The 11,071-nt window shown below is 39.2% G+C and overlaps 2 protein-coding genes and 1 pseudogene across 2 annotated transcripts; 2 read left to right on the forward strand and 1 right to left on the reverse strand.

Annotated features, from left to right (window-relative positions):
* The first annotated feature begins 1,731 nt into the window (after nt 1–1,731).
* On the forward strand, nt 1,732–2,196 carry LOC125480032 (uncharacterized mitochondrial protein AtMg00810-like). The gene has a single exon (XM_048590245.1). It carries the CDS (start codon nt 1,732–1,734, stop codon nt 2,194–2,196), a length of 465 nt encoding a protein of 154 aa, XP_048446202.1.
* A 3,435-nt stretch (nt 2,197–5,631) lies between these two features.
* Nucleotides 5,632–7,362, forward strand: LOC103929561 (the record flags this gene model as incomplete). Its single annotated transcript, XM_018643086.2, has 1 exon — nt 5,632–7,362. A coding segment is annotated over one exon (1,494 nt), but the record flags the coding sequence as incomplete, so codon positions are not given.
* A 644-nt stretch (nt 7,363–8,006) lies between these two features.
* Nucleotides 8,007–10,838, reverse strand: LOC103929573 (annotated as a pseudogene).
* Nucleotides 10,839–11,071: the final 233 nt, after the last annotated feature.

The following is an 11,071-nucleotide window of genomic DNA, read 5'->3' on the forward strand; positions in this document are numbered from 1 at the left end:
GATGCTTTCAAGGACTTTCATAATCTTGTCATGAACCATTTTTCGTCCCAAATCCACATACTAAGGTCTGATAATGGCACTGAATATACATCCAAAAATATGACTAACTATTTGAGCACCCATGGAATTATACATCAAACAAGTTGTGTAGGTACTCCTCAGCAAAATGGAATTGCCGAAAGGAAGAATAGGGACCTACTTGAAAAAACCAGGGCGCTAATGTTGCAAATGAATGTGCCTAAGAGGTTTTGGTCTCAAGGAGTTCTTGCAGCCACCTACCTTATCAACAGACTGCCTAGTCGTGTTCTGGATACAAAATCACCATCTGAGGTTATGCAAAACAAAAAAATTAATCTTTCCCATCTGAGAATCTTTGGATGTACCTGTTATGTTCATATTCAATCCCATCACCGAGACAAGCTTGATCCCAAAGCTGTCAAGTGTGTTTTCATGGGATACTCCTCCACCCAAAAAGGGTACAAATGCTACAATCCGTGCTCCAGGAAGATGTTTGTCTCAAGAGATGTACGGTTTGATGAAAACCAACCATATTTCAACAAATCATCAGATCAAAATCGTCAGGGGGAGCACTTCCTAGATCTCTTCCCATTGCCAAATCCAGTCGAATCAAGTGACTGTGTCCATTCACTACCTCACAACCGGGACTCTCATGCAACCCTTAATGACAACCTGCTTATTGGAGATGACACTGAAGCCTCAAAAGCACAAGTAGTTCCCCATGACCATAACACAACATTTATACAAGAGAGTGGAGCTGAACCTATTGTGATCCCAGCTCAACCTCGCAGGAATCCGACTCGAGATTGACATCCACCATCAAGGCTGCAAGACTATGAAACTTACCATGCAAGGTACCCTATTCACAAGTTTGTAAATTACTCCAAAGTCTCTCACTCTCATATAGCCTTCCTCAGTAAACTGTCCTATGAAAGTGAACCAAGGAACTTTCAAGAAGCCAATCGTCAAGTTGTGTGGAGGCTAGCCATGGAAGAAGAACTCAAAGCCTTGAATGAAAATAAAACCTGGAGTGTAGTTCAACTTCCCAAAGGCAAGAAGGTGGTAGGCAGTCGGTGGGTCTATAAAATCAAGTTTAATTCTGATGGCTCAATTGAACGACACAAGGCAAGATTGGTGGCTCGCGGTTTTACTCAAACTTTTGGAGTGGACTATAAGGAGACATTTGCTCCCGTGGCTAAGATGAGCACAATAAGGGTTTTGTTATCTGTTGCAGTGAACCATGAATGGCCATTGTACCAAATGGATGTAAAAAATGCTTTTTTACATGGAGACCTCGAAGAGGAAGTCTACATGCAACTACCCCCGGGTCATCCACAAGCACAGAATTCAGGTATGGCTTGCAAGCTTCATAAGTCAATCTATGGCTTGAAACAATCTCCTCGTGCCTGGTATGCCAAACTGAGCTCGGTACTTGAAAATTTTGGGTTCAAGAGAAGTCATGCTGATTCCTCCCTGTTTGTTCGAATAGGATCAGTTGGCAAATTAGTTGTACTAATCTATGTTGATGATATCATCATCACAGGTGATAACATTGATGAGATTCACACTCTTAAACATTCTCTTCATCAACAATTTGCCATTAAAGACTTAGGAATTTTAAAATACTTCCTTGGGATTGAACTGGCCACTTCCCCCAAGGGACTTTTTTTTAATCAAAGGAAATATGTGATTGACTTACTTCAAGAAGTGAAGATGATGGATTGCAAACCAACTCGTACTCCTCTTGATAGCAAATTGAAGTTGGACTTGACAGGAGAACCTCTCAGTGATATCAGTTACTACCAACGATTGGTGGGTAAGCTTATATATCTCACCATCACCAGACCGGATATAACTTACGCCGTCAGTCTTGTAAGCCAATTCATGCATGCACCCACTGAAGCTTATTTAAATGTTGTTAAAAGAATTCTCAGATACCTCAAAGGCTCCATTGGTCGGGGAATCGTCATGAAAAACAATGGTCATACTCAAATCATTGCCTACACCGATGCTGACTGGGCAGGGAATGCTATTGATAGAAAATCCACTACTGGCTACTGCACGTTGGTTGGAGGAAACCTCGTGACATGGAAGAGCAAAAAACAAAATGTAATTGCTCGCTCAAGTGCCGAAGCTGAGTATAGAGCCATGGCTTCCACTGCATGTGAACTCATTTAGCTCAAGGGCCTTTTCTCGGACTTGGGGTTCTCAATCAACACACCTATGTCTCTTTTCTATGACAATCAAGAAGCTATGCATATTGCCTCCAATCCGGTGTTCCATGAACGCACCAAACACATTGAAGTTGATTGTCACTACGTTCGGGAACAAGTCCAGTCCAAGGTAATTCAAACCACATTCACTCGAAGCCAAGATCAACTTGCTGATATTTTCACGAAGTCTCTTGCTTCTCCTCAGTTTCAAAGTCTGCTCTCCAAGCTTGGATCAATTAACCTCCTTGATCCAGCTTGAGGGGGAGTATTGGAAGAATAAGCCGTCCTACCTTGTCTCCTACCTTGTCCAAGCCGTCCTACCTTGTCCTACCTACACACTTGTATCCCTTAAGTGTTTCATGTATATAGATCCTTGTAATCTTGTAGAGAAATATAATGAGAAAAAGCATTCTCTTCCATATTTTCCGCAGGTTCTCTTAGTCATTCTTGCTTGTTTGTGTTTTAAGGTTACTTGAGACATATATCATGATGTTTTTCCATTTGAAACCAAGGATTTAACCCCTGCAATCATTCTATACCTGTTTCCCAGATTTCGGTCATCTTCTTTGTGCAAACTCCAACGACTTTGTGGGTTCTAGAGCTCCGGTTCAGTTCCAATCTATTCCAGGTATTTGAATATATTTTTGCATGCGGGTTTTAGGCTTGAAAACGTTAGATTTTGACATGCATGCTCCCTGTTCTTCATTTTACAGAATTCATGAGTTATACCGAGCTCAAATTGTTGAATCTGAGGTGGATTCAACATCTCCTTGTCCTAAAAACATTCTAGATGAGTTCCTGGTGATTTTTAGGATGAAATTACACAAATTTTGGCTTTGAAATCGATGAAATCGAGCTCGAGAGCCCTTAATCAAATTCCTGTGTTTTTCTACAGTTTTCGGAGACAGCACCAGGGACTGTCAAAGGCAGTCGCCATTAGTTTTGATGGCGACAACTCATATTTTGTTAACTTTAATGGAATCCAGTGACGAAAAAGGTATATTATGTTATCTCTGTTTTAATCTCATAGCACCATCGCGTGGCACCGTTGATGGCTAGTGCGACACCTACTTGCCAAACCGCAACAACGCGTTCACCGGTGATGGCAGCCCATGGCGGTGCATGTTTCCCATTGCATGACACCAAGTGGTGGACCGTGGCCAGAACACGGCAGCGCGTGATAAACCCGAGACCTAACTTGAGATTTTTAGTGTTCTAAATCACGTGGTGCCCTCCGTTTGTGCAAATTCAAAGCTTAAATGGTTCAATTGGACTTTGTTCCATTAAAATGATCATTTAATCTTATTTTAGCTTATATTGATATTCACATGTTGATTGAGAATCAAAAGGATATAGGCAATGAGCTTAACTGCGAGAGACGCTCTGCCTCCCTGAGAGTGGAACCCTTTGAAAAACCAAATGTTTTTACGTATATATACATCTATTTACGTATTTTCATAAATGCTTAATATGTGGATGCATAGTGTTGTGTTAGTCTCAGATGAGACTTGCGATGATATCAATAATACCTCTAGATCATTTGTGATCTATTTTCACCACATAGTCATCATGTGATGAGTTGTATAGCTATCTTCGGTCGTAGATTTGTTTGCAGGTTATATTGTCCTATTGGACGCTAGGGTTGATGAGTATTACTGGTATTGAGATTAACTAGTTGATGCTAGTGTGTGTGTGTGTGTGTGTGTGTGTGTGTGTGTGTGTGTATTCTGCTTGCTATACTTATGTTAGTGGACGCTAGCATGTTTGATTGATGAAGGGTATGCTATCTGAACTTAAACTTGATGATTTTTCATTGATATTAATGAATGAGATTTTACTGTTATGGTAGTATTATATTATATAGTTTTCAATATATATATATATGTGTGTGTGTGTGTGTGTGTGTGTGTGTGTGTGTGTGTTTTCAAAACAGGGGTCTTATGTTTAATGATAATTTTATAACTATGATAAAACTAATTCACTCACGTTTTATTTTATCGACCCCTTTAGGACATAACGAGATTAAGGAGAATACCGATGGGGACGAGTGGGCTTGGCAGTGAGGCTTTCATCCTTTGGATTTTAGGTGATGGCTCCTTTACTGTAGTTTTATCTTAATTGTAATATTTGTTGCGTGATCATACTTTTGAATATACATAGCACTGCACTCTGTTGTATTTACTGTTGTGTGAAACTTATAGCTGCTCTGGTGTGATGTGATTAATAACAGGGTTAAACCCAAGATAATTTGTGTCCCCAAGTAGGGAGGATGATAACTATTTTTGTAGTAGCTTTAGATTTTATTATTTAATGAAATTCTTTTGGTTCAAAGTCTTACACATCATGATTATCTTGCGATGGTTTCATCATTGAATTGGCTTGTGACGTCAGCTCTCGATGGGGTCATATAGTCAATTTAGTGTTGGCCAGCACATCACGATCTCGTAACGTATGTTATTGGGGTTAGGGTGTGTCACTTCGAGCTTATGATCGGTATTGTTAATATTATATATCACTCTCTAAAGATCATCGACGACATTATTCGGCAAAACCATTGCGAATCATTTATCTATTTACTACAATTAATTGGCTAAATGATCTGAATTTTAATTTATTTTTTATGAGGAAATTGTAGTAATGGTCCCTCAACTTTAACCCTATTGAAGCAATGGTCCCTCAACTAAAAATCCATGACCATTTGTCCGTTAACTCCACAAAACGTGCAGTTATCTATTTACTACAATTAATTGGCTAAATGATCTTAATTTTAATTTATTTATTATGAGGAAATTGTAGTAATGGTCCTCTCACCTTTAACCCTATTGGAGCTATGGTCCCTCAACTAAAAATCTATGACCATTTGTCTGTTAACTCCACAAAACGTGTGGTTATGGTCATTTTTGTTAACTCTGTCAGAACGATTAATGTTAGAAGAATTATTGCTACAATCAGGCTAAACTTTGGACCATTGCTTCAATTGAATTAAAGTTGAGAGACCATATCTCTAATTTGGTTAAAATTGAGGGACTATTTCTACAATTTCTCATTAAGTTTCCCATATTTGCCTCTTAATTCATTCTCAATGTACGTGATTCATTTTTACAGAAGTTTTAACAGATGTAACAAAAAAGACCATAGCTACACGTTTTGATGAGTTAAGGGACCAATGATCATGGATTTTTAGTTAAGGGACCATTGCTCTAATTGGAATAAAGTTGAGAGATTAATGCTTCAATTAGATTAAAATTGAGGAACTATTGCTACAATTTTTTTTTTTTTTTTTTTTTTTTTTTTGTGGAGATAGATCTTTACATTTGATTTACATATAAACCATTTCGATTATAAACAGGCTCTCGGAGTCGGCCACGAAGTTCCTCCTCTCTCCCCCGCCGCGTAATGAATTCGCGCGAAAACCAACAAGCCCATTAACCGACCACAAGCCAATCGAACACTGAAATTGAAACCCTATGCATTCTACTTATCATCCATCCTAATTCTCGTCCTTACAATCTCCTTCAATTTCCCCAAAACAAACTTCCTCAAAACCCAACTCCTAAAGCACACATTCTCATCACACCCCACCACCATTGTCCAAAACCTGTTCGGCTTTCTTCATCCAATTAAAAAACCCCAACAAACCCAGCCGATAAATCCCACTCCCAAGCCCCTCAACTGTCTTCTATGGATGGCTCCTTTCCTTTCAGGTGGTGGGTACAGTTCAGAAGCTTGGTCTTACATTTTATCCCTTGACCAACACTCGAAAAACCCGATTTTTCGAATAGCTATCGAGCAACACGGCGATCAGGAATCCTTGGAATTCTGGGAAGGGTTGCCTGAATATGTCAGGAAATTGGCAATTGGGCTTTACAACACACGATGTAGTATGAAGGACACTGTGGTTATTTGTCACAGTGAGCCCGGTGCTTGGAACCCGCCATTGTTCGAAACACTGCCTTGCCCACCAGCTGCTTACCAAAAGTTCAAGTCCGTCATTGGACGGACCATGTTTGAAACCGATAGAGTGAACGCGGAGCACGTGAAGCGCTGTAATCGGATGGATTATGTTTGGGTTCCTACGCAGTTTCATGTGTCGAGTTTTGTACAAAGCGGGGTTGATCCTTCTAAGGTTGTGAAAATTGTGCAGCCTATTGATGTTAAGTTCTTTGATCCGCTTGCGTATGAGCCGTTGAATCTTGCGTCTGTAGGGAAGTTGATTATGGGTAAGGCAACGCAGGATTTGGAAACGAAGAAGAAATTTGTGTTTATGAGTGTGTTTAAGTGGGAGTACAGGAAAGGATGGGATGTGTTGTTGAAATCATATTTGGAAGAGTTCAGTGAAGCAGATGGCGTTGCTTTGTATCTTTTGACAAATCCTTATCACTCTGATAGAGATTTTGGGAATAAGATAGTGGAGTTTGTGGAGAAATCTGGAATTGAAATGCCAGTGACCGGTTGGGCTCCAGTTTATGTGATGGACACTCACATAGCTCAAACTGATTTGCCGCGAGTGTACAAGGCAGCTGATGCATTTGTTCTTCCATCAAGGGGGGAAGGGTGGGGAAGGCCCCTCGTGGAAGCGATGGCAATGTCATTGCCCGTGATTGCCACAAATTGGTCTGGGCCTACGGAGTATCTGACTGCGGAGAATAGCTATCCATTGCCGGTGGACAGGATGAGTGAAGTAATGGAAGGGCCTTTCAGAGGACATCTCTGGGCAGAACCTTCGGTTAGCAAGCTTCGTGTTCTAATGAGGCGCGTGGTGAATAATGTCGAGGAAGCCAAGGTAAAAGGGAAAAAAGCAAGAGAAGACATGATCAAAAGGTTCTCTCCTGAGATTGTTGCAGATATCGTTACAAAACATGTACAACATATACTTCAGAAGGTGAATCGGTAGGATGGCATGAACAACGAGTCTATATTGCTTCTTGTGCTTGAAATGGGGCTTACAAATGGCTTTGTCGAATCTGTTGGCATGAACAACGAGTCTACATTTTCAAGGCGTCGTTCGGAGGTAGTCGGATGCTATGAGGAGTCAGAAGTATTTTTATTGCAAGTGATTTTACTGTATTTGAATGGTGCTACGGTGTATGGATTACTAGTTACAAATTTACAATTTGCTTGTTACATGGGATGCCAAGAGGTGTGCTCTACTTTTACACGCAAATTCAAATCCTCATTCCCTTAATTTAGATTAAATTAATAACAATATCGCTTAAATAAGAAAAACAAGCTCACTTTTATGGAGGAAACAAGTGGTGGTACTTCTTCTATGCATTTTGCTAGTATAAACAAACAACAACGACAATAGCCTTATCCCACAAAGTGGGGCCAACTATATAAATCCTATAACGTTATTGCATTCGGTTTTGTACCATTTCTTCTGTTAGATTCAAGTAGTCCAAGTGTTTTCTTAGAGTCGTTTTACAAGTCTTCTTAAGTCTTCCACTACCCATTTTGGCCTTGAGCCTCTGTTTTGTAATCGCATCTTCTAATCGAAGCATCTGCAAGTCTTCGTTTCACATGTCCAAATCACCTTAACTGATTCTCTCTCATCTTATCTTCAAGTTCGGCTATTTCTAATTCACCTCGGATATCCTCATTTCTAATCATGCGGGCATGAGATAAAAATGAAGTTTCAAGAACGCATTCTATGGCTCCTGGTTTCATGACTATGTAAAATTAAATTAAAAAATGTTGCTTAATTCTTATTAGATGGGATGCCGAGCAGCAACTAATACGATTTTCCTTCTTTTCCTGCCCATACAGTACTCAAATCATTCTATTACGAGCGCTTGTCACTATTCCATCAACACCCAATGAAGCATTCACCATCACTAACCGAAGGCTACGGAAGATGAGGTGTGAACGCTGCAAGAACTTCCTTATAAACAGGCTTCTTAAAATCCAGAGTCTGCACGATTTAGAAGAAAGAATACATGTTAAATACTATGACTGTGTAAAAAGCAATTCAAACAAATGTGTATGGCAAGGTTAACGTACAAGATCAACTACTTGTTCTGTTGACATCCATGACCACTCCCCAAACCCAGGTTTTTCACTTCCATCGCCTAAAAGATTGATTTCGTCATCCTTCCCAGTGAACTTAAGAAGAAACCTGTGAAATTCAACATGCATGCAATTCTGTAAATAAGTCAATGTGCATATGAGCATAGCGATACAAAACTTATGTATATTGATAGCATGTTTAAATGATAAAACTTGTAATGATCGTTAAACGAAGGTGATGGCATGCCTATTAGGTTATAATCTGGAATAGAACTTTGTACTCAGATGATAGACGAAACAGGTTGCAGCCTACCCAACACGCAAGGCACTGTATACCGACACTAACCATTTCTGTGCTTGGTCCTTCCAATCTGATCCCCACTGATGCCGAAGTTTTTCCCTAACTTCTGGTGGGAAATCATAAGTTAACCAATAAGGTGCCTGGAAAAAAATCTAGAAAACAATAAGGTACTCCGCAAGTGAGAAAAGAATGTCGGCTCTAGAATGTTCGAACATAACAGAAAATATAAAGACTGATTACTATTTTTTCTGGTGCTTAAACTGATTCCCTGCTAATCAAGTAACCAAAGCAGAAAACTTGCGATGAGAAAGGAAGGAACCACTAAATGCCAACATGACACAACCATTCTCTTTGTTATTTATATAATAATATAGTTGATTACGATTTAGGCCAAGCATAAATAATGAGAATCAAATGTGGTTTTTGGCTAGATAATTGAAGAATATTTGGTGTCTGACAAGTGATAACCAATGAAAATAATCAATAAAATTTCAGCAAAGATAAAACAGATTTATCAGCTTATCCTTCTGCATTCCCCAACTCTTTCTTCAGCGAAATGCAGACTCACAAATTTACTTCAAGCAGTTTAAAAATGTCCTGAAACAATGAAACAATGGAGGGAAATACAAGCATAGCAAGTGTCGTACCTCTGCAAGAATTTCTGCTGATTTAACTCCTGTCTCTTCTCTTATTTCCCTGATGGCTGCACTTCTTGGATCTTCAGCCTCATCAATACCACCCTTCCCAAAACAATTTTTTATAAAACTATTTCAGTAAATGGTAAATATAAAAATCTCACACTAAAGGAAATAAAGTTGTCTAAGATATTAGAATCATGTAAAGACTGCAGCTAGTAACTGTACTTAAACACTAATCACCCTACATTCTAGTTTGTAATAATTGCATATGAGATTCATTCATGTCTCAAACAGTCTCATAGCACTGCATATTTGTATTAGTTTGTATATCGAATACAATTTCCGAACTCAACAATGTTTGTTTGGACCTATAATGGTTACCAGTCCCCACCACTCCCTTTTGGATTCTTCATCTCTAACCTTGCATTTGTTAGGAATGCACTAAAAAAATCGACAGAAGTACTTGAAAATGACTCGACGCCATACATTTGAGAGAACCTTCAAATGATATCGTGTCCTTTGTTTATTGTCTTTGAAGTGCGTTTGTAGTGTTATATTAGTAGCTTTTAGTGATTGAGCAGCTCATTCCTAGTCTTCTTGTAGTGAATTTTTAACAACTGAGTCTAAATTCCCTTATCCACATAGCATAAAAGATACGTTAGAGGGATGCAGATATCATATGTGTAAAAAATTGTCAATTTGATGTTTCTGGATCTTCTTCCAAATTGAAGATCCTTCTTTTCCAGCATGTGTATAAAATTTTCTGTATCAGGTAAGCAGCACAACAATGTGGAACAGGCAAACACTTATTGTCATTCAAAAGTCCTTCCTCTGTAGAAAATATATACAAGAGAGGGTGCACTAATTCTATCTGATTAAATTCAAAATTCCAAGTACATTCTCAAAATAGCTCAAATTATATGTGCATGTGCAGCATGTGTAATTGTGTGCGCACATTTGATGGAAACACGGCAAAACTTATACACATGTATACAAGTAAAACCATTTAAGGAATCGAACATGAAAAGATAACGGATTAAACAAAATGTATATGTTTGTTGTATGCATACGAATTGATCTTCCTTATTTATTGCATTGTTCACCTAGAATCATATAGTAACACATAAAAGTAAAATTTAAAAGCAATTAAATCACCAAAACCCTAAACTTTCAATCCAAAACTGTGATCAAGTTTACCTGAGGCATTTGCCACGCACAGGGAATATCTAACCTCGAAGCAGCAAAAATCTATGGAGATAACAAACATATACAAACAAGTTGAGTAAGTTGCATGTACAAACACGTAGAACAATATAAAGGGAGATGGGGAGTGACCTTCTTAGAATCATTGACGGGGGAGTGACCTTCTTAGAATCATTGACGAGGCAGATGCCAACATTCCTTCTATAACCTTGGGTAGGGGCTTCCATTGCCGCTGAAGAAAAATGATTGGGAAGGTGTACAGAGGAGTCTATGTCTGGTATAAATAATGGATTTCCGGCGGAAGAGTGGAAGGTGCGAAAATTTAGTGAGTTTAAGAGGGCAAGTTGGGAAGGATGGAGGGGGAATGTGGAGTGTAGAATTAAGCAAGGCGAATCGGCAGCGTATATCCATTCAATTCCAATGCTTCTCTTTCTAACGTGTAAGGGGAAGGGCATATTACAGCTCCCCGGCTTACAAAATTCTGCAACGAGTGGGGCTTGTGAGGGGGATTTTAACTCTAGCTGTTTGATACAAAACAACGGAGCAGATGCAAAGGATGTTTGACTTACAACCGCATGAAAGAAAAACTCAAAAAGCCACTATCGTGGCGGTGACGGTGGCTAAAGTGTTGGATTTTTAGATCGCTGGGCCCGTCCTCACTCTAACGACACCAATACTGTTGTGGAGTAAAA

Source organism: the organism of the source record quoted next, unplaced genomic scaffold, assembly GCF_019419815.1.
Source record: "Pyrus x bretschneideri cultivar Hongxiangsu unplaced genomic scaffold, Pyrus_bretschneideri_v1 Contig31, whole genome shotgun sequence".
NCBI classification, from domain to species: Eukaryota; Viridiplantae; Streptophyta; class Magnoliopsida; order Rosales; family Rosaceae; genus Pyrus; species Pyrus x bretschneideri.